Source organism: Xenia sp. Carnegie-2017, unplaced genomic scaffold (genome assembly GCF_021976095.1).
Source record: "Xenia sp. Carnegie-2017 unplaced genomic scaffold, XeniaSp_v1 HiC_scaffold_16, whole genome shotgun sequence".
In the NCBI taxonomy this organism is placed as follows: Eukaryota; Metazoa; Cnidaria; class Anthozoa; order Malacalcyonacea; family Xeniidae; genus Xenia; species Xenia sp. Carnegie-2017.
Genome location: NW_025813469.1, coordinates 1,292,419 through 1,314,350, shown reverse-complemented (window position 1 = coordinate 1,314,350; position 21,932 = coordinate 1,292,419). Strand labels below are relative to the sequence as shown.

Here is a 21,932-nt window from a genome sequence, read left to right as displayed (position 1 = left end):
TGTTGTTGTCTATTTATGTCTATCGTTGTTTCCACCATATCGGTGTGAAGTTGTTAGTCGAGAGGGGGTGGTCAGCTAAGGATGTCAGGAACATGAATACTAATCTCGACCCAAGGAACAGTGTTTTGGTGCCCAGGTCACCCGTGGTCATACCATCTAATACCTAACCATCCAAGGTGTTAATGGGGCAATAAATATATTTGTTGTGAGCTTTTAGTTGAAAGTTATTTAAACAGCGCTGCTCCCGGATAAGCGCCGCATTCAGGATTGCCAAAATAAAATAAGCGCCGCGGCTCTAAATCGAAATCGAGCACTTACGGTTGTTGAAAATGAGATGTGCTTCGTGGCATCGGGTAACGACCCAATACACAAATAATTTCTTGAATTGTGTTAAGACAAGACACGCTGCATTTTTTTTTGTTGCAAAGTAGTTTGGTGTATATAGATTGGAGTTTTTTTGACACAGTACGGTAGTCGGCTTGCAAAGTAATGGAGTTCGATGCAATTGTTGTGACTTGTGTCGATACATGCCAACCTTATCCTGTTCAAAAAGGTAGGTAGGTGTTCGGAATTCCTGCGAAAGTTACTTTTTAAGATAGTGAAGTGAAACTTTTTGTCGTTACAATGTGGCATCTACTTTATGACGTTTGCCGAATGACTCATTCGGAATGAGAGTCTCATTGTGTTTGAATATTTTTCTTTTGTTTCTTGTTGTAAAGTGATAACTGATATTATCAATTTGACTACAGTGTGTTGACTGCGAAAATGGTAATGTCTTGTCTCCATATGCTTAGCAAGCCAAAATCTTCATGTCATATCAATTGATATGAATGTCAATGCATTGTTACTATTTTTTAGAGCTTGAGTTCTATCAGTCGAAAGGGAAAATATCCTCAAGCACTGTGCTTCTGGCAATAGATGATCCTAAACCAGGAATTGGCAGTGGAAGTGCAATGCTCAATGCATTACTAGTTGTAACTGAACATTTAAGTGCCAGGGCTGGTTATACGGTACGAAATCAACAAGTAAAACACCTGTTGAAATAACTTGATGAAAATTTCATATTGTGTGTTATTGCCAATTTCAGGTTGTTGAATCACAAGTTCTTAAAAATGCAAGAATTCTCATATTGCAAATGGTATTATAAAGGATGTGTATTTAATGGATCTCGGTGGAAATTAGGTTTTTGGTAATGTTGGTGCAATGCTCTTTAATTAGGGAAGCTCTTATCCATTTTCATCGGTTGGAAAGGCATTCAAGGTTTTACCATGCACACAGTGTAAGAACTATGAAGCTGTACCTGATGACTTTATCACAAATCTTGAAAGTATTCTACTTACGATGTCGAACATAGTAAGTTCTAGGTGGAGCTTATAGTTAAACAAGCGCAGAACTATATCTAAGAAGTTTGGGTAGATTTGATACGAAGATTCATTTTGGTAGATTCCCTACTTTGCCATGTAGTGATCAAAAAATACTGACTTGTAAATCATGCGATTATTTACCATGTTAATTGAAGAAGAAAAGTGTATGTTGAAGTTTATATGTGGAATTTATTAACATTTAGTTGGCGATTAATTCACCCCCAGGTGTATGGGCATGTAGTACGGATATGATTCTTGGTATTCCATCAGGAACAGGTGATTATATTTGTGACATATTGTCTGCTTATAATTACCATAGTATGCTAATGACGGCGACTCATCATTTCTCATTTGGGATGGTTTTTATTTCTTAACTTTGTTTCATTGATTTTTTGCTCAAGTTGTTGATTGGTCAAATCATGTTGGTGTGAGAATATTTTCAATTCCATCTGATGTTGATTATGCACGTAACCATGGCATCATTCAAATTGGTGAAAATGTAAGTTCAGACAATGCTACAGGATTCTGTTTTTGGCTTCGTTGAATAAGAAAATGCTTTGTAAATTTACTTGTTTTATTAGTTTTTAGTTCAAATATTTTGCAGTGCTGTAGCCAGCCTTCAAATTTGCTGCTGCTCCTATGTAAATTTTTCATCATTAGCATTATACATTTCTTTAGAAATCTGTTGTTTTTACTATCAGTAAACACCGCATATTATGAACAAACTTCTGGGTTGGCTATTCCACTGGTGTTTTACTGTGTTTTAACTGTGTATGTTTGCTATTTTTATGGAACAGAATGTCATTGAGGACATATTTTACTTGGCATCCGATGAAGAATTGAAAAAATGTACACTCAGTGATGGACAGGTTCCTATTGTAAGTATTTGCCAGGCCTGCCAAGACAGTGGGGCAGGTTGGGCATTTGGCCTTGGGTTGTCAACCGTAATAGACCCCCCCAATTTTAGAAAAGACCTAAATTTAGGATAATCATTGCTATTTCTTACTTTCAAGACACATAGAAAACTTTCCATGCAGTTGCAAATGCTTAAATCATCACATCATTGGAAACTAGGAAAAAATTTTTGCTTTATGCCTCTCATTTTCTTTTTGTCTCTGTGGAATTTGCCTTTATATACATAGCAGCTTAATTCCCTCAAACCTACATAGCAATTTTACATACATATACAGTGCAACCTCTTGTTAGTGAACACCCTTGGCATCACAACTTTGATGTCCGCCTACAATGACACATTCAGGGTTGATCTAAATAAATTATAGAGGCTCACTTCTAATTCAAAATATTGTATAACAAGATTGCTGGTCAAAAAATTTCTGTAGAATATTTGAAGCTAAAATATTCCCAATAGGATATGCTTTAAAATATGTAGAATGGATATATATTTTAAGTAATTTATCCTGACTGAGCCTGGATCTGCTACTGTCTACTTATGAGAATGAATGAATGAAAATCTTTATTTTGACACGCTGGCCTTGTCAACTGGGTTGATTTCCACGAGGGGCGTGCTTTTGTTCAAAAACAATTACAAAATTTACTAAGAAATAAAATATCTATAGAAGAGAAAGAGAAGTTTAAATATTTACAGAGTTTAGTTTATTCCATCAGTTACATGTTAAACTAAATCATAAAATGCAAGCAGAAATTTTCTTTTGAAAAAGTGACACAAATGCAAGCAGCATCTGTAAGCAAAGATTTGACTCTATAACATTGAAACATCTTTTTTTATGTAGGCGCCAGTACTGGTGTTTTTCTCCACTGAAGTTGCTACGAAATTTCTAACTATCGTCAATATATCACCATTGGACAGTTGTACATATCTTGGACTTGATCAAGGAAGTCAAATTTGTAGGGTAATTACCTATTTAATTGGTGAATTACCTAATTAATTGGTGAATTACCTAATTATTTTTATACAATAATCATAACATTTTAATTACCCTTTAACGTATGTCAAGATCTTGAATAAATCTATTGGGATGTAAAAAATATAAGATCTTATACGATATTAGGAAGATCTTACTTCTTTGATGCAATTATTTGACTACGCTTTAAGTTACAAACTTAGACACTTACTCATTTTTTATCTCCTCCAAAAGCTGGCATTTGTTTGGGATATTTTATTATTGATGGCGAAGAATGTGACGGAAGAAGATTTCGTTAGTGGTGATCGAAGCATGTCCTTTGGTCGAAAGAATCTCACTGAAGGATCTATTGCAGAAACTCGACGTTATTTGAATGGTCGCGAAACTTCCCCAGAGTCTGTTTTTTTCATGAGACAAGCGCGCAGGAGCTTATGGCTACAACTGAGGGGTATCACTTTGACGACAAGTAAGCACGATGTGTATTTTGGAAGATGACATGAGATACAATTGGTATTTTAGTCATGCAAGCGAAATGGGAAATTTGACCATTGACTTAATCAAAAATATGTATTTGGAAATGTATAACTAGTTATCATTTCTTCAGCGGGAAAAACAAAAATTCTCGCCAATATTTATTTTATTTATATCAGTTTATCAGGTATTATTGACAGAAGCGTAGCCAGCCGGCAGGTTGTAGTCGCGCTATGTAAATTTGAGTAGCAGGACTAAGGGGCTGTTCACATGAGCCCGGTAGCCGGGATTCAGTGAAGCGTGAAATCATTTTGGCAAATGGAAAAGATTTTATACTTCACAACCAAAAACTTATTTGAGCAATTTCTCTATGCTCTGACTTTGCAAATTCACAAAACCTTTAAAATAAACAACAAATAATTTAGTCTGATTTGAAAATTACAAGTATGACGCTTGTATGACTTATGACGCTTAAGAAAAGGTTGTAAGTTTTACGCTTAAAGTTTTTACTCCTTTCAGTTACTCAAAATCATTTTACGCCTCGCTGAATCCTGGTTACCGGGCTCATGTGAACAGCCCTTAAATAAGCGGGCTGACCACTCTACCGATCATCGTTCATCTTATTATGTCGTTCATTACAGCTTTGTTGCAAGGTGCTATTTTTGATTACATCTCCTCGTCTGGAGAGAACCACCGGAGACAAATGCTCGAATGGCCATTACAACGCATCAACCTTCCTAAAAATTTTCCGTTTTTTTACAACAGGATTGTTCACAGTTTTTTTGAGGTAGCTACTACTAACACGCAGTTTTCTAAAACACTTGCGCTGTCATTTTTATTTGCACACATACATTCACAGCCCGATTGTAAAATCAACGAAGAGAGCGTGGTGATAAATAGTTTCCTACAAGATGAAGTTGAGATAAGAAAAGATTGTGTTTTATCACATTGCCGCCTTACTGTAAGTGAATGCACGATTCGAGCACTTGGTTTTTGTAATATGCTTGAGCAAACGGCATGATATAGCTGTATTTTTATTTTTCAGGGTTCTGTATCCGTAGGTCAAGGATGCATTTTGACAGGTATCTCTCCAGAAGATATATCTCCCACCAATGGATATAATAATGTGAGTTGTATTCAACTGTTGGTGCAGAAAGGTCATGTTTGAACTATGCGAGGAAATTTTTTTCTCTTTTTAGGATGTTTCATCAACATGCGAAATACCGAAAGACACTGTGGTTCAGACATTTCAATTGTCGATAGATAAAATCGTTCCATATCAGATACAGGACTCGCGATCTCTTCGCATTATGGTCGTTTATGGTGTTCATGATTTGTTCAAGGTACGTTTCTAGCTATACTATTTAGCAAACTAAACGCGGAGCTTCTTGTATCATCGGACTCAATTGTGGGGCGGGTGACGGAATGGTTAATTGCGTGAGCTGTAAGCCAGACGGCGCGGGTTCAATCCCGACTCGTGACACATTTGGCAATGTGTCTGTAAACCTAGCCCGGGTTGACCAAAGCCATGTGAGGGAAATTTGGTGGGGGACAAGTAGCAAGGCTTCACGTGCCGTCCCTGATTTCGACTGATTGCTACAACACGCGCCACACCCTGGCGCGACAAGATATGATGATGATGATCGAACTCATTGGTGTTTTCTTAGGTACCAGTTTCCGACTCGCGCAGTACGTATTGTAATAAATCATGGAACGAGTTCTTTGCAAAAACCGGAATTCGAGCCAATGAACTTTGGCCACCGCATTTGGTAAATTTTCATTAGCGATGTGTGATGTGAAGTGTTACATTGTTTTCATTAAGAAATGTTAACTACGTTTGTAGACGGCGAACGAACAGTCGTTTTTAAACGCAAAGCTTTTTCCTGTTTTTGGTGCCAGCAGAAACACAATTCTTCCCGAAGTGTTGTGGCTTTGTGGAACAAATAAGGTCACATCTTCTGCAGATGTTGTCAAAAAGTGAGTGATTGCTTTCAGAGAAATCTACTCATTAGATAAAACAACTTTTAAAACTACGCTAATATACCATTAATACTATTGCTAATTTCTATTGTTGCTGAAAAATAGTAAAATCAATTGTTGTTTTCAGAAAACTACGCTAATTTATAATTATCCTTCACCAGACCATTTATTGAACTGTGAAGTCAAAAACACGATCTTGCCATTTAATTTATTTCAGCACGGTATGTCTTATTACATTTTGATTTTTTGTTTAAGTTGGCGCTCTTCGTGGAGGTTTTCGTTGAAAGAAATCCTTGATAAAATTGATATATCTGCTGAGTTTCGTTGGCAAAGGTACTGCTATATATATATGTAACTACGAACCATTGTGTTTTTAATGACAGAAATCATACTTTTTTTGTTCATCATCTAGCGCACAAAAATTGAAGCTTATAGTGAAACGATGTGTATCTTAACTGTGTTTCTAGACGTCTTTATTACGAAGTTGGTTTAATGAGAACGAAGGAGACATTGATGCGTGCCAAGAACAACTGTCTTCTACCATTCTTTAAGAATTGTGTTTTACAAAATATAGGCTTGGAACTCCTCAAAGAGCTTGATAAAGGTACGCAGCTATTTTTACACGTATTGACGATGTTGACGATATTGTTTTTTCTGATAAAATGTTGTAAAAGCTTGCGTATACAAACCTAGGTTATTTCATAAACTGGTTCTAATATACATTCTTATTTTCTAAATTTTTATTACATTGTGAAGAGTTATGTATAAATAAAATAAGTTGAAATGTTAACCTTTACAGGTTCTTTTACTTAGAGGATATAAAAGAAAAATTTTAACCCAACAGGTTCTTTAAATATAGGTTTTCATGCGCGGGATTATATTACATAATCATGCAGCTGTAACGTGTTTTTCCAGTTGCTTGCAATGCAGGATCAGCTGATTGTGTGGCAAGAACATTCTCCTGTATTGCTGACGTGCTGAGTGAAATGGCCGGCAATGACGTTGGTCTGCGGAGTGGACCGGCTGCCAACGAAGACTGGATGCATGCCTACAGGATGCTTGAAGTATGGATGATACACAGTTCAAGTTTTAGCGACATAGTAAACCATTGAAATTGTTTTTTTGTCATCTTTCAGAATGGAAACATTTCTGAGGGTGTTATGGAGCTTGCAAATCAACGTAAAAAATGGATGGAAAGGTTTTTATCATTACCGTAAATGATCAAAAAAAATCTCTAGCATGTGCAAACCTTCGACCATTGGTCGCAGGCTTGCATGTCTCGTCGGTTTGCGTAAGCCCGTGCAAACACAGTGAACATCTTTTCTTAAATCCGATGTGTTTATTTGCATTTTAAATATTCCTATCTATCTATCTGTCTATTTATTCATCTATCTATCTGTCTATTTATTCATCTATCTATCTATCTATCTATCTATCTGTCTATTTATTCATCTATCTATCTATCTATCTATCTGTCTATTTATTCATCTATCTATCTATCTATCTATCTGTCTATTTATTCATCTATCTATCTATCTATCTATCTGTCTATTTATTCATCTATCTATCTATCTATTTATTTATCTATCTATCTGTCTATTTATTCATTTTTCTATCTATCTATTTATTGATCTATCTATCTGTCTATTTATTCATCTATCTAACTGTCTATTTATTTTATCTAGACCTGATTTACTTATACGTGCCGCCCGCCATTACGAAGGAGCCATGCAAATATTGATCAGACACGCAGTAATGACCGGTAGACAGGTGAACAGAAATATCTTTGCGTGATTCTCAACTATAATAGAGAGCTTTAGCAAGGTGTACGAGTATGACTGCGAGTACGGTGTTTGACCGTGTAAGGGCATGGCACGAGAAAGTTTGTAGTCGTATTGCTTTGTCTAAATTTTGCTTTGCCAGTGAATATAAGTTTTATTGTAATGACTGGCAGATAGGTGAACAGAAATATCTCAGCCTGCTTCTCGAATGTAATATTTATTGGACGTGTGGTGGTTTTATGAGTTTATAAGCACACATAATTGATTGACATTATTTCTACTTGTTCCCTGTTTTTAATGTGAAAATACTCTTGTATGGTATGGGAGGAGGTGGTATGGGGGGGAGGAGGTATGGGGGGGAGATGGTATGGGGGGGAGATGGTATGCGTGGAGGGGGATGGGAGAGAATGTAAAATTTTTGTGCCATATGTATTCGTAATCGTGGACATTAGGCTATCATGACGATATCCATCTCTTATCCTAGTTCATCAACTTTTCTTTAAAATCTCAACCTCCGATCGGGCTGTGGTTTATAGCAGAGAGTCCAGCTCGCGTTGATCTATCAGGTGCATGGAGTGATACTCCGCCCGTGACGTACGAACTTGGAGGGGCCGTCACCAATATAGCCATAAAAATACGTGGAAAGGTATTAAGATGAAAACACGATCAATTGTGAAAGTCTACGTTACGCGAGCAATTGATAATCTTATTTCTCTTGCCTTTTGTTTACAGAAACCACTTGGGGCAAAAGTTCGAAAAATTCACGAGTAAGTAAGAAATATTACATGCCTTGCATTATTGTAAAATAATGTAAAATATGTACATGCATCATGTTACAATATTATATTTAATATAGTATTATGTTTTATAGTATAACATTCCATGCCTTGCACTACTTGTCATATTGAATCGCTTGTTGCTTATGTTATGCAAGCCATTATTTTACATGTTTGTAAATGTAGATCGTCCAGCTTGGTATAGTCCTGAGAAGGACTGTTTTTGTTGTTGACTGGCGTTTCGACAACCTTAGCGGTAGTCATCTTCAGAGTCAAAATATGCATCAGTTCATTTTGACTCTGAAGATGACTACCGCTAAGGTTGTCGAAACGTCAGTCAACAACAACAAAAACAGTCCTTCTCAGGACTATACTAACCTGGACGATCGACATTTACAAACATGTAACGATACTCCCAGGTTCAAACCATTTACCATTATTTTACCATAAACATATTTAGTCAATATAATATAAAACAAATTCCGAAGAAGCAAGACATCTTGAGATTGCAAAATATGCATCAAAACAAGACGAGAAGTGAACTGTAAATTTTCGACTTTATTTCAAAGTCATCCTCAGACTTTATTTTGCAATCTCAAGGTGTCTTGCTTCTTCGGAAGTTGTTTTATATTATATTTCTTTAAATTGTCGGCTGGTCTTGGTTTTTGATCTAAATATAGTCAAAATATACATGAGTCACGTGTTGTTCAGTTTGCAGTTGTTGTTAGTCATTGCAAGTGAGACGGATACGATCAAGATCACATGCAATAAACTGTCTGATCTTCAAAACTACTCCAAACCTAACGCTCCAGGTCAGTCAACGAACGGTCAGTTTTGGTTGCATATGATAAAACAATGGCAAAGTTTTCTTGTTGTATAGGTGCTTTACTTAAAGCTGCAGTTTGCTGTACGAATATAATTGATATTACATCAAAGAAGACTCTCCAGCAACAACTACAAGAGAAATATAATGGCGGTTTTGAAGTTCAGTCATGGTCGAATCTTCCAAAAGGATCTGGTCTCGGTTCCAGTAGCATCTTGTCTGGTGTTTTAATGGCGGCTTTACTCAGTGCTGCTGGCATAGGGTATGACACGAACTCCTTAATACACGCGGTTTTGCATTTGGAGCAAATGATGACGACAGGTGGTGGCTGGCAAGATCAAGTTGGCGGATTGCTACCTGGTATCAAGCTTGGAACGTCGGAGGGAAAATTACCCCTTAAAGTGGAAGCAGAGGTGTTGAAGATAGACGACAATAAGATGAAGCGTATTTTGGATCATTCTGTATTAGTGTTCACTGGAAAACCGAGGCTTGCTAAGAACATGTTGCAGGTATATCGGTCAGTGACACCTGTTTGTCTCTTCTTGTTTGTCAATTTTCTTTATATTAGGGTGTCATTCGGAACTGGTACACCCGAAAACCGGAAGTGATTAGCACTGCCGATTGGATTGCACGCAACGCCAAAGATTGCGCAAAGGCATGTGTTGAAGGTGAGTTGGTGATAGGGAAGAATCATCCATTATGGTTAACTGATAGAACGATTATGCTCGCCTCTTTTTGGTTATCAATTGCAACATTATCGCTGCATCTTTGGATAAATGTTTTATTTTTCAGGAGATTTAGAAAAAATCGCTCAATGTCTAAATAATTCTTGGGAGCAAAAGAAGATCATTGCGCCTGGTAAGTTAAAAGATTTTCGCATCTGCGTATGTAAAAAACTTCTTCGGTATCCTCACTGAATAATTCTGTGATCATTTATGCATGATTTCTGCACAGCTCCAATATATTTGAACAAAGTAATTTGTTGTATGTTATTGATCGCATATTGTATTAAAACTGCTCGCACAATATAATTAGTCGAAAAGTTTAACTCTTTTCTGACGATGAAAACTTTTCGTCTTTAACTTCTTGAACAATATATTCAGTCGAAAAGTTTAACTCTTTTCTGACGATGAAAACTTTTCATCTTTACCAGGCTGTGAACCACCGCAAGTAATGGATTTGATAAATGCTCTCAAGCCTCATATTCATGGTAAGCCTTCATTTGAACAAGAGATTCTCTTTTTCTATCAACGCTTACACTATATTTTTATACATGTTTGAATTTTGTAGGATTCTTACTCACTGGTGCCGGAGGCGGGGGCTTTCTTTACGCTATTTCAAAAGAGGCAAATTTTTGTGACAAAGTCCCAGCATTAATTGAAAGATTGGGGGTGAGCTTTCTGTGTTAACCTCATTTTTTACTTGCAATTAATACATTTAGTTTTAAGATTGCAGTTCCATCTATTTGATACCAGTCAATACATCTTGTCTTCATTGCATTCTACATTTTGTTCATTGGTATTAGACAATCAACTAACGGCTTTTTACATTAGATAAAAAAAGTTAATGTTTTTTCAACCAGGGTACGAGAAATGAAGAACTTTATAAAATGGAGTTAGACAACGAAGGACTTACCGTACGTACAGAATAGGAGGAACTGGTTCTTGCAAAGATTCTTGAAATGGAATTTTTATTATAAATCTTAACTTTTACGTTTAACTTTATCATAACCGATTAAAATAAACATCACGGGTTTACTGGTAACTGATTTTTATTTTAAGTCTTAACATTTCCTTCATTAACAGAACATCTAACAATCATATATAGTGACATGTTTGTAAATGTAGATCGTCCAGGTTGGTATAGTCCTGAGAAGGACTGTTTTTGTTGTTGTTGACCGACGTTTCGACAATCTTAGCGGTAGTCATCTTCAGAGTCAAAAAGAGTCAAAATTCACTTTAATCATATATAGTGACAATTCAATAGGGACCATCCTTTCATGGTGATTATCCCATATAATACCATTGTCTTTGTTTATGTGGTCTTCTCAATCACATTTCTCTCATTAGTGGTGGTTGTTGTCACGTGACTAATGACTGACGATGCCACGACGATACTTTAATGAAATAATTAATATACAGTGATTATTTTAATGCACGATCCCTGTATCCCATGCTGACTTTAACCAAGTTTTTGCGGAAGACTGTGTGGTTGTTTGTCTACTAACGGGCAATGTTATACGTCGTAATGAAAAGAATCGTGATAGCACAGAGCATTGGTTAAAATGATATGAAAGTAAATATGAATGGTAGAAAAAGTTAGAATGAAGTAGAGTTTATTAGACGTTGCTGTGTTGGCCAAATGCAAAACACCATTTAAAAACAACAAATTGCGATCAACTGTTTCTTGTGTGTGTGTTTTCCCCATATTTTTGCTGTGTGAGTTTTTGACTGTTAACTACTCAGGTTTCGCTTTTTTTTCATTTTGAATTTCAGTACTTTTCCGTCCGTGTTCATGAAATCTTGTCCTCTTGTGGCATTATGTACGAGCATAGCCATATATGGGGCTCGTGTAGTCCCGGTCGTTATTCGCTGCAAGCCGGAGTTTCCGAAGAACCCTTTTCCTCACCCTAATCCCCTATTGTGCGAAATTTTAACATGAAAGACTGACGGGGAAGGATTGCATTTGTCGATGGCTGCGAATACAGAAGCAAATTTATCAAGTGACTTTGATATAGACGAGGTCATAAATTGGGATGAACAAAATTATTCATCCAAGGTTAATATTCATCCATTGTTTGTCGACGAAAACACACAAAATGTGTATTTGGATGCGAACAACGTAGGGGTTTTAGAAACTCGGACTCGATAAGTACAAAGGCGGACGCCAAGCTTTCAGAATACACTCTCAAAACAATTTTCTCGTTTGAAAGTCTCAGAAAAACAAACACATAGCAGGGCTTATGATCAGATAGTTTTCTGATTGATAAGGACTGATTATTTTGGAAGACTCATGACTTAATGCCAAAAATATACAACAAAAGCATAACGAATCATGCTAATTCCATATGCGTCAACAACGGCAAGACGATGTAAAGGTAGTTTAAAAAGAAATTTAGATTTGTGTCTATTCCCATGGGTTTTTGTTCATTTGGATTGCAATGTGTCAAATTTTTGAATACAGCTCACAAATATGTAGTTGAAATTCAAAATTGTGTGAGATTAGCAGGCCAATTGGAAACGAAGGTCGATATGAGAATGTAAACTGTAAACCGATTTTTGACTCAACATTCGTACAAGCAATATGTCTTTTAACTTTTTTTCCAGTCTTAATATTAAGCGTAAAAAGAAAGCAATTGCTTTTGGAATCAAACTTAAGCAGGTTTGTTTTTTCACCAGACATTTTGCGTGTCGAAATTACAAGGTTTAAACTAAACGACGATGAATCATCAATAATTTACAACCGCATAAATTTGACGAACACCCCGGGTTAAGTAAATTTGGCATTTAACAATAAGGTCATCGTCTGACAAACTCCGTCAAGAGACATTTTCATTTTTCAATTTCAGATATTTTGACAAAAGAATGTTCTAAAGCAAAACAAATTGTTTTGCTTTCTTAATCTTCGTATCGTTGAAGAGCGGATGTGAGAGTGTGTTGTGCAGCTTGGCGTCTTACATTATTATATATTTTAAGTTGAATATCGTGACTTTATTGAGGTTAAATCTATTTAACAATCTCTTGTTTGTTTCAGATATTTTGTCAAATTAGTTGGTAGATATTTGGAAAATTACATGATGAATTTTGCTTGTAAAATTGGCTTTTAAAATTTCAGTATTCGTTGTACTTCCGTCGCCGGCCATTATAGCTTACCATAAATGGGCATATTAATTGTCTTATGAAAATTTTATATTACGTGTTCGTATCTTGAGTAAACCAATCAGATTGCTGCAATGACGATTATGATGCTTCATTAAGTTTGACAACCTGTTTTGACGTAAATATAAGAATTTGAAATATTTGGTTGTCTTTAAAGAACTAGCAGACATGTGTTACGTTGCCTTAAAACATAGTTATGATTTATGCCATAAATTTGATTGCCTACCCAATTTTGAACTTACCTAAAACATATTTCCCATTCCAATAGATAGAATTATTGAGAAAATCTTCTTACATGAGAAACATTTCAATTATGTAGGGTATTGAATTCACATTGCCTCAAATCAACTTAAGCAACAATGAAAAGACTCCCCAAAATACCACCGCTGTCATGAACAATATGGGAACTAGTCAACAGACAACACTGGATGGTCCACAGGTATCAACGAAACATAAAAACATAGAAATTAAATTATTAATGAGATCAATTGTTTTTGATTCTTTCAAAAACTTTTTAGAGCTCCAACACATATTTTTCTTCATACTATGGAGGAGTAAATAATCAGTCCAATGCAAACAACCATGGCTATCCCGCAACAAGGCAAACCATTTCACCACCAAATGGTCTGTCATTTACCACTGAGAACATCAGTATCCCTTCAATAGCTTCAACGAACTCCACGATCCTCCATTATCACTCATCACTAGTTGGTCAAGAAAACCCATCGTTGACAGGTCAACTCTGCCTGACAAATAATGATGTCTCACCTTTTGATGAAACAGAAGATTTAATAGAAGGACCTTTAGATAAAATTGTTGATCAGATTATGGATCGGCAAAATAGTGAAAGGATTTCACAATCCGGTTCATTTGATGATGACGTTCCAGTTATAACATACAGTAATAGACAGGCAGATCCACCATCAAGATCAGTTGTGTCGCCAAATATACCTTCTCCTAGCAGCTCGTTACAAAACAGTCCCTCACCTAACACCTCTAGTCATCAAGCAGTATCCTCTGTGAACCCCAAACAACCATCGAGAAGTATACCTGTTCTTCCAACAAATAATGGTATACAAACCAATATTACATCATCATTACAAAATATACCATCAAGTATACAACTGAGCAGTCTCAAATATGGTGGTAATTTGTCACAAACAACCCTTACGTCACATCCAAACCGTACGCTTCAGTCACCATCTGGTATTGTGAATACGTTAAACCAGAATACCACAAAGTGTCCTGCGGTGACAAGCTCACATTCAACTGAAATTTCACACAACCAAAACATTTTATCTGCTCATACTACATATCAAGCAAACGCTAGCCAAAATATGGCTCAAGCTTATCCAAGTTTGATGTTAAAGAATCCCAACCAAACTATAATACAACCATCAATATCAAATTTCTCAAGAACTAATACCACATCAAAACCTGTTTGGCAAAATAGTTCTAATGCCCTAGACGACTTGATAAAAATGCAGCGCGCTTTACGTGCCTCTTCGCCAAATCTTGTTCAAACAGGTTTTACGAGCTCGCAAAATAGAACGATGTCTAGTTTTCCTCAAGGATTGACAAGCTCCAATGGTAATATCCAATCACAGAACAACACACCTTTATACCACGGCACAGACATTGGTACGCAACAGTCACCAGCACTGTTTGAAAAGTCCACCCATAATCTCAATACCCCAGCCACTTCCTTAGATCGAAATATTAATTCAAATCATATGGTCCAATTTCAACCATCCAGCACCTCAAATCCATTGCAAACCATGGTCACTGGTGATATTTCAAATGGTCACATGACCATAAGCGTGACTGAAAATACAAATGGTAACCAAGTCGTTCAGTCACCAGCACTTACTAGTTATCAAAACGACGGTCTTATGATTACGAAAGTGACGCGCACTCTCTCAGATGAAGAAATGGAGGCACTGAATAGTCCTAGGCTTAGTGTTCAAACCACCTCTAATACAAATCGATTTATATATCAAAATCGCATCACGGGTAATTCAGGAAGAAATGTGATGTCATATACGCAACCGCAAAGCGTTGCTAAAGAACAATCAATGACGAAATGTCAAGCACCTACCAGTCCCCTGGATAGCAAGTCTGTGTTTACTCTTATTGCTTCGTCCCCAGGCCCAGACACCAACGCACAGACCTCACTTTTTAAAACGGAAGCCGATCATATTATTTCTAGGCCACCTGGGATGAACACAATAAAGATTACGTCACCATCTTTGAGTGCAGCCGGCTTCAAGTATCCTGCGCTCGGGTTGGGTTCCAACCCCTCACCTAAAGCTGTTTCAATGCAGCTCCCTCGTACCACGTCCGTGCGGCTCCAGAACTCACCTAGTTCCCCTAACGTAGCCGGGTTTCCTTCATTTACTTTAACATCTCAAGGTGGTTTGGTGCCGTCAGCTGTTAGTTCCACTAATAATAAGCCGATGGTGTTCACTTTGGCACGGGGTTCAAATCTCAAAGGTCTACCAGCTCATCTTAAGGACAAGAAACTCATATTCTTGCAGCAGCCAGGTGGGCAGCCAATTGACACGCCAAAACCGCAACCAGTTAAAATCGTTTTCGTAAGCGATGATTCTGTTGCTCAATTGGTATTAGGCTCAGTAAAAAATAAAAACACGCAGTGTAGTGTTGCTCCTATGGTTGATGTTCATTCACAATCTTTCAATGTTGCCTCTGATCTTGCTTTATCCTCGATGACAGGTTTGTGTTAAGATTATATAATATTGCCTCTCTGAGCTAGTAACTATCCTGAATGAAGGACTGAGATCGTTAAAGAATATTTTCTCCCGTTTTTAGATCACGGTAAATTATTTCAATCGCATTCTGTCAATTCTTCGCAAGACAACAATATAAGTGATTCACCATCAAGTGTGAATAGTGTGGAAATTGGGCAGATGCTTGTACCTGGAGAGATTGTGAAGGATAACAATGATATCAATGGATTTTCAGAACAGAAAAAACGAGGAAGGAAAAAAAAGGATCCGAACTGCCCTGTAAAGTTAGTAACATTCTTAGGGTAATGTGTTATTTACACTGAAATATTTGGGGGAGAGTGTACATTGGTACATAGATGATGTTATCTTGGTTTCTTTAGACCACTATCAACAGGGGGGAGTGTACATATGTACGTAGATAATGTTATCTTGGTTTCTTTAGACCACTATCAACATTTCAAAGGTTTTTCCAAGCGACACAGCCCATACTCAGGCAACAAAACCCTCAGGTATCCAATCTACCCTCGTTTCTGTGAAACCATGGGTATTACTTACAAACTATATATGAGTCGTGACTGACTGGGTCCGTATATTCTGTGCCATAACAAGTATCATGTGTATGTTTACAGGTAACTTTTACAGAGATTTCGAAAACCATCAAAGAAATGTGGGAGAAATTGCCACAGAAGGAAAAAAAAGTAAGAGGAATTGTAAAATATTGACATTTCATCATTGTCTGCACTTTAGTACTAAAATGAAATCTTTTTGGTCAGATTGCCACGATAAAAGTCGATAATCTTCGTGTGTTTAGATTTATCAGGTCGCGTGGCGTGAGGATAGAGCTCAATATAAGAAAGCTTTGGAAGAGTACAATGCCGGAAAACTGGATCGCGATGAAGTTGATGGCAACAACATCATGCAGGAAATTAAACCTGTTGAGTTAAAAAATGATTCTTCAATCACTGGTAAGTTTCTTCATCAAGGAGCTATGGAGCCTGGGAAGTGTTGCTCATGTCTTGCCTCGCTATTTTTTAGTCCCTGCCTTCAAAACAGACGTCCCAACCAGTTCTACCCCCACAAGTCCTAGTTTACCCCCCAATATAGCCGCCCCGAGAAGTACTGGTAAACCGCTGGCAATGATGGCCGAGATGAACAAAACGAAACTTGCGACAGCCAAGGCCGCGGGCACATCTAAATTTGGACACGTTAACAAACACAAGTTGGGTAATGGTACCGACGATAGTACATCCCAAGTTGTTAAGGTAATGGGACTGGAATCTACTATAACCCCCCCCCTCAAAAAAAAAAGTTCAGGGCTCATTCAAATGTTTCTTCTTATAGAAAAAGGCCAAGTTGATCAATCCGATCCCAAAGAAATTTTGTATCCGAGCGCATTGCAACAATTTAGCCAAAACGAGTAAAGAACGAGGGGCAATGTTCTGTAGCGACGATTGTGTGATGCTCCATTGCAGGTGGCTTTTATCTTCGTCTATAGTTCATATTTCTATTGATTTCACTTGAAGTGAAGAATTGAAGCATTGGAAGCATTTTATTGATTAAATTAGTCTTTTGTGTTGAAGCGTTTGTAAAAACTAGCCCCACTTGACTACATGCAACCGTTTTTAATGACAAAGTGATTTGAAAAAGCGTTTATTATATTGAAAACTATGATAGGTTCACTTGCACAAATGCGCCCCCTGTTTGAAACTATAGAGACAAAACCACACATTTAAGAATAATCTTTAATGAATAATAATTTCATTGGAGTGTGCATTCAATAACAGTGATTTGTTTTTCAATGTTTAGAGGGATGTTCAGATCGTGGGTGGAAGCAAGACGTCAAGCTTTGAAAGCAACGACGTAGCAAACGTTTAGAAGAAAGCCTAGCTTTCTACAGTAGTCTGTTTTTCTAGATCTTGCTGCTCTTTCCCAATGCTTTCTTCGAGGGTGCAACCAGATGCAAATGACTTATTTATATGGTGTATGTATGCTCAGAGTTCAATTTAATCGTGCAAAATTTTTGTATAAATGCATTTGAAATTTTTTCTGTCCAAAATGTTTAAAAAAATTATCAATGGCTTAGCTAGATAAGCAAAAACACATTTAAAAACACTTCCTATACAAAATTCTTTGGAATAACCAGCTATTGCGTACTTCTTCACAGTTCTTCATGATTCTTTGCCTGCAATAGAGCAATGGTAAAGCCATTTTCAAGCAAGCTGCAAGAGAGTATATTTACGCATTTTGAAACACTCAAGTTTGTAATTGACTCGAACCTTTTTCTTTTTACGTTTACATTCGCAACGAGAGTTATCGTCTTTTGGTTGTGCAATATACTCCATTCCTTCCCTCTTCCTCGGTTTCCCTTTTTGAAGTTTAGAAAATTTCTGAAAAATACACATATAATATGAAGATTTTGGGTCCAATGATGTAGCTACAATACCCTTCATCGTTCTTGTCACTAACCTGAAACAGTATAAGATAATAACAATAAATATGCTCAGGCGTTAATCTTTCACGAACATAATCTCGTGCTCTTAGAGCAATTTTCTCCGCCTGTACTAAGACAAGGAAAGTGTAACGGACATCAATTTTCACATAATACATTCCATTAGTTACATTCTATCTCACCTCTTTATCGTTCGCTATAGCCCATTGTAATCTCGAAGCAAGATCACTAAGATCTTTTTTGAAAGGAACGTAATGGACCCATGGTTGCAGTTCTCTGTAGAAATGCTCGTAATAGTCCGAGTCCATTTTCAAGACAAGAGAATCGCCAGCAAGTAAATAGGGTAGTCTATATGCAGCAACTGTTCCATCTATGGTGATTTGGTATTTGTACTGCGTATGAAGAGAAAGGAATGTTATATGATTAACAATTACGTAGCACAACTGAAGATAGGCTACCTTTATTGTTAGATTAGTTATAGTATAGTGAAAATTACATTTAAAAAAGGTATATATGATTAACTATTACGTAGCACAACTGAAGATAGGCTACCTTTATTGTTAGATTAGCTATAGTATAGTGAAAATTACGTTTAAAAAAGGTATATATGATTAACTATTACGTAGCACAACTGAAGATAGGCTACCTTTATTGTTAGATTAGCTATAGTATAGTGAAAATTACGTTTAAAAAAGGTATATATGATTAACTATAACGTAGCACAACTGAAGATAGGCTACCTTTATTGTTAGATTAGCTATAGTATAGTGAAAATTACGTTTAAAAAAGGTATATATGATTAACTATTACGTAGCACAACTGAAGATAGGCTACCTTTATTGTTAGATTAGCTATAGTATAGTGAAAATTACATTTAAAAAAGGTATATATGATTAACTATTACGTAGCACAACTGAAGATAGGCTACCTTTTATTGTTAAAGTAGCTATAGTATAGTGAAAATTACGTTTAAAAAAGGTATATATGAGTAACTATTACGTAGCACAACTGAAGATAGGCTACCTTTATTAGTTATAGTATAGTGAAAATTACGTTTAAAAAGGTATATATGAGTAACTATTACGTATAAGATAGGCTACCTTTATTGTTAGATTAGCTATAGTATAGTGAAAATTACGTTTAAAAAAGGTATATATGATTAACTATTACGTAGCACAACTGAAGATAGGCTACCTTTATTGTTAGATTAGCTATAGTATAGTGAAAATTACGTTTAAAAAAGGTATATATGATTAACTATTACGTAGCACAACTGAAGATAGGCTACCTTTATTGTTAGATTAGCTATAGTATAGTGAAAATTACGTTTAAAAAAGGTATATATGATTAACTATTACGTAGCACAACTGAAGATAGGCTACCTTTATTGTTAGATTAGTTATAGTATAGTGAAAATAACGTTTAAAAAGGTATATATGTAGCACAACTGAAGATAGGCTACCTTTATTGTTAGATTAGTTATAGTGAAATTACGTTTAAAAAGGTATATATGACTAACTATTACGTAGCACAACTGAAGATAGGCTACCTTTTATTGTTAAAGTAGCCATAGTATAGTGAAAATTACGTTTAAAAAAGGTATATATGATAAACTATTACGTAACACAATTGAAGATAGGCTACCTTTATTGTTAGATTAGCTATAGTATAGTGAAAATTGCATTTAAAAAAGTTGTATGTGGCAGGATTTGTATAATTAACGAATCCTTATTGAAGATAGTTGATGCACAAGAAGCCACTGAATTTTTTACCTTGAAGAAATCATAAAAGGAGACATGTTGTCCTTTCGGTCCGTATTTCTTTTCATCGTAAGGAAAAAAGAAAAAGTTCGTAAGAGCGACGTCGTAGAGCTCGGGGTTCTTTCTCGCCATAACTACAAAATCCAACCTTTCCTGTCGGCTATCCCTTCCACGCCAGAAAGCCTTAGGAATCTTATTTTGCCATTTTGGCCCTGTGTTCCCTTGAACTGACTGCATACTTAAGGAAATCCTGTACAAACAATACAAGACAAAATTAATTGACACAACAATGATCAATGCGTTGAAAAGATACATAAAATGCGAAACTCCTAGTTCCACATTGATAAATTCAATAATTTCCAATGCTTTATAAAAATTGTTAAACAAACCTGCCCAATGTTTCAGTGATTGACTGCGTCACATCATAGGTAGGCATGACGATATCTTCGCTGTCCTTAGATCCACACCACGAAAAGATCGGTAGAGGATTTGAATGCCTTTTCTCCAAGGGCCAATCGCCGAGGTTCACAAATAATTCCATGTTAGGTAACCTCACCTGTTAAAAGAATATGATTGTATGATTACCATCGAGGAGTATTAGATTGGGTAATTTAAAAGGGAAGTACCTTACGCATCAGTGAATGTAGCCAGGAATCCATAAACTGCGCAAATCCTACATGTTTACCATATGTCTTGCGATATAGCTGAAGAAAATAAAACGGTTTATGAAGATATAGAAATTTACAGAATTGAATGTAAACATATCCATTTAAGCTGAATTTTATACTTTGTTTTTGATAATGGCATAATGAACAAGTGCATGATGCTGTCCAAATCTCTCAACAGCTTCCTTTTCCACTCTGTCAAGATCAATTTCTTTAAATCTTGAAAGATCCACATCAATTTGCTTATAAGTCGCAGGGCAGTTCATGATAGCGCTCCAAACACTGCGGTTTCTTTGCGGACAGTTGCAATCCTCGTGGTAAAAATCTATTTAGTAGAAACATCAAGTCTGCTTTTTTCTCATTAAATCTTGTCTAAATGCCATGTTAAAAAATTGCTGCAGTTTCATACAATGTTACTAACTTTAAAGAGACTTGAATGTACAAAGAATTTCTGTACACTATCTTTTACTTTTATGATATGTGCACTATACCTTTCAGTACATAGGGAGACTCTGCTACATCTTTACCATTGTACCGCACATGTAAATATAACTCATCCATGCTTTCATATGCTCGATAAAACACAATGTACGAGCCATCATGACGATCCAATATTTTCCTCCATGCTCTAACTCTACCATTCTTTTTACGCAACTCCACTTCAAATGCATTCTCTCCAGGTGACTCAGTCAAACTAATAAAATGTGGGAGCAAAGAAATAAGTCCTGTATAATATCCAAGAATTTCAAATTCAATGATCAAAATAATTTTCTAAGAAATGCAATTAGGTCATAAATGAACTTATTAAGAGACATTTTGTCTCTGCACATCTGCACAAGAAATCAAACGCTGATCGAGATTTGTCTATAGTTGTTTACATGTTAAGATCCGATTTTCTGATAATTGATCAACGGATTTCGTAGCATCCAATCATATTGACAGCGTATTGCAATAATTAATCCCATTAACATCGATTTTATGGCGATAAAGATACAAAACGACGTGATGTTTATCATTTTTAATTTTTCAAATGTCAACTTACAGATTTCCGTTCTTATCTGCAGCATGTATAAAAAAATATCTTGCAGGTAATACAACGCCACTTATCAAACCAGGTCCCCAAACTTTGGACATTTTAGCACTGGGTTTGTTGTCAGTTAGCGCATTACACACCAATAAACACCAAACAATCAACGAATACAGAAACATTAAAAACGCAGACATTGTACAGATGAAATTTGTCCACTTCCGAAGCTTTAGAGTCTAATCTAAACTTTGAATATGAAGGAGAACATTGCATGGCAGTTCTGACGTCACTGACTTCGTGCTGTGAAACCTTATTTGCCAAAGCGAAA

The 21,932-nt window shown here is 36.3% G+C and overlaps 3 protein-coding genes and 2 long non-coding RNA genes across 8 annotated transcripts; 2 read left to right on the top strand and 3 right to left on the bottom strand.

The window, feature by feature from the left end:
• Positions 1 to 296: 296 nt before the first annotated feature.
• On the top strand, positions 297 to 10,842 carry LOC124436743 (L-fucose kinase-like). The gene is made up of 29 exons (XM_046986708.1): positions 297 to 553; positions 859 to 1,010; positions 1,088 to 1,138; positions 1,219 to 1,353; positions 1,568 to 1,640; positions 1,766 to 1,863; positions 2,162 to 2,242; positions 3,116 to 3,235; positions 3,482 to 3,713; positions 4,360 to 4,505; positions 4,578 to 4,679; positions 4,764 to 4,844; positions 4,918 to 5,061; positions 5,386 to 5,487; positions 5,562 to 5,695; positions 5,954 to 6,031; positions 6,166 to 6,302; positions 6,614 to 6,762; positions 6,835 to 6,896; positions 7,384 to 7,468; positions 7,964 to 8,125; positions 8,212 to 8,246; positions 8,967 to 9,067; positions 9,136 to 9,587; positions 9,647 to 9,746; positions 9,871 to 9,936; positions 10,232 to 10,288; positions 10,369 to 10,469; positions 10,661 to 10,842. The coding sequence occupies exons 1-29, from the start codon at positions 490 to 492 to the stop codon at positions 10,727 to 10,729; spliced, it is 3,369 nt and encodes a 1,122-aa protein (XP_046842664.1). The 5' UTR covers positions 297 to 489; the 3' UTR covers positions 10,730 to 10,842.
• LOC124436744 lies at positions 2,813 to 3,518 on the bottom strand. The gene is made up of 3 exons (XR_006945465.1): positions 3,459 to 3,518; positions 3,323 to 3,353; positions 2,813 to 3,243 (listed from the first exon to the last, which is right to left on the bottom strand). It is a non-coding gene; the product is annotated as an uncharacterized LOC124436744 (long non-coding RNA).
• Positions 10,843 to 11,633: 791 nt separating the features above from the next.
• On the top strand, positions 11,634 to 17,759 carry LOC124436571 (uncharacterized protein YMR317W-like). 3 transcript variants are annotated; one of them, XM_046986521.1, is made up of 10 exons: positions 11,634 to 11,919; positions 13,276 to 13,395; positions 13,475 to 15,689; positions 15,786 to 15,987; positions 16,146 to 16,212; positions 16,333 to 16,401; positions 16,515 to 16,668; positions 16,739 to 16,965; positions 17,045 to 17,175; positions 17,510 to 17,759. In XM_046986521.1, the coding sequence occupies exons 1-10, from the start codon at positions 11,770 to 11,772 to the stop codon at positions 17,565 to 17,567; spliced, it is 3,393 nt and encodes a 1,130-aa protein (XP_046842477.1). In that variant the 5' UTR covers positions 11,634 to 11,769; the 3' UTR covers positions 17,568 to 17,759. The 3 variants fall into 3 exon arrangements, with proteins under 3 accessions (XP_046842477.1, XP_046842478.1, XP_046842479.1); XM_046986522.1 differs by having other exon boundaries at positions 11,635 to 11,856; XM_046986523.1 differs by lacking the exon at positions 11,634 to 11,919 and adding an exon at positions 12,109 to 12,175.
• Positions 12,767 to 13,284, bottom strand: LOC124436578. Its single transcript, XR_006945393.1, has 2 exons — positions 13,199 to 13,284; positions 12,767 to 13,064 (listed from the first exon to the last, which is right to left on the bottom strand). It is a non-coding gene; the product is annotated as an uncharacterized LOC124436578 (long non-coding RNA).
• On the bottom strand, positions 17,432 to 21,892 carry LOC124436573 (protein O-glucosyltransferase 2-like). 2 transcript variants are annotated; one of them, XM_046986528.1, is made up of 10 exons: positions 21,620 to 21,884; positions 21,069 to 21,271; positions 20,700 to 20,902; positions 20,539 to 20,616; positions 20,302 to 20,468; positions 19,925 to 20,162; positions 18,335 to 18,544; positions 18,170 to 18,259; positions 17,980 to 18,090; positions 17,432 to 17,885 (listed from the first exon to the last, which is right to left on the bottom strand). In XM_046986528.1, exons 1-10 carry the CDS (start codon positions 21,799 to 21,801, stop codon positions 17,862 to 17,864), a joined length of 1,506 nt encoding a protein of 501 aa, XP_046842484.1. In that variant the 5' UTR covers positions 21,802 to 21,884; the 3' UTR covers positions 17,432 to 17,861. The 2 variants fall into 2 exon arrangements, 1 of the variants encoding a protein (XP_046842484.1); XR_006945390.1 differs by having other exon boundaries at positions 17,686 to 17,885; positions 18,170 to 18,264; positions 21,620 to 21,892.
• Positions 21,893 to 21,932: the final 40 nt, after the last annotated feature.

Bases quoted from the DNA above. Each gene is read 5' to 3' on its own strand.
- LOC124436571 (XM_046986521.1), top strand. From the start codon at position 11,770: ATGGCTGCGAATACAGAAGCAAATTTATCAAGTGACTTTGATATAGAC. The intron at 16,966-17,044 runs GTAATGGGACTG...TTCTTCTTATAG, and splicing joins GTACATCCCAAGTTGTTAAG to AAAAAGGCCAAGTTGATCAA. The intron at 17,176-17,509 runs GTGGCTTTTATC...TTCAATGTTTAG, and splicing joins TGTGTGATGCTCCATTGCAG to AGGGATGTTCAGATCGTGGG.
- LOC124436743 (XM_046986708.1), top strand. From the start codon at position 490: ATGGAGTTCGATGCAATTGTTGTGACTTGTGTCGATACATGCCAACCT. The intron at 1,139-1,218 runs GTATTATAAAGG...CTCTTTAATTAG, and splicing joins GAATTCTCATATTGCAAATG to GGAAGCTCTTATCCATTTTC. The intron at 6,763-6,834 runs GTATGGATGATA...GTCATCTTTCAG, and splicing joins ATGCCTACAGGATGCTTGAA to AATGGAAACATTTCTGAGGG.
- LOC124436573 (XM_046986528.1), bottom strand. From the start codon at position 21,801: ATGTCTGCGTTTTTAATGTTTCTGTATTCGTTGATTGTTTGGTGTTTA. The intron at 21,272-21,619 runs GTAAGTTGACAT...ACATTTTATTAG, and splicing joins GCAGATAAGAACGGAAATCT to TTTGACTGAGTCACCTGGAG. The intron at 20,617-20,699 runs GTATAAAATTCA...TATTTTCTTCAG, and splicing joins ATGCCATTATCAAAAACAAA to CTATATCGCAAGACATATGG.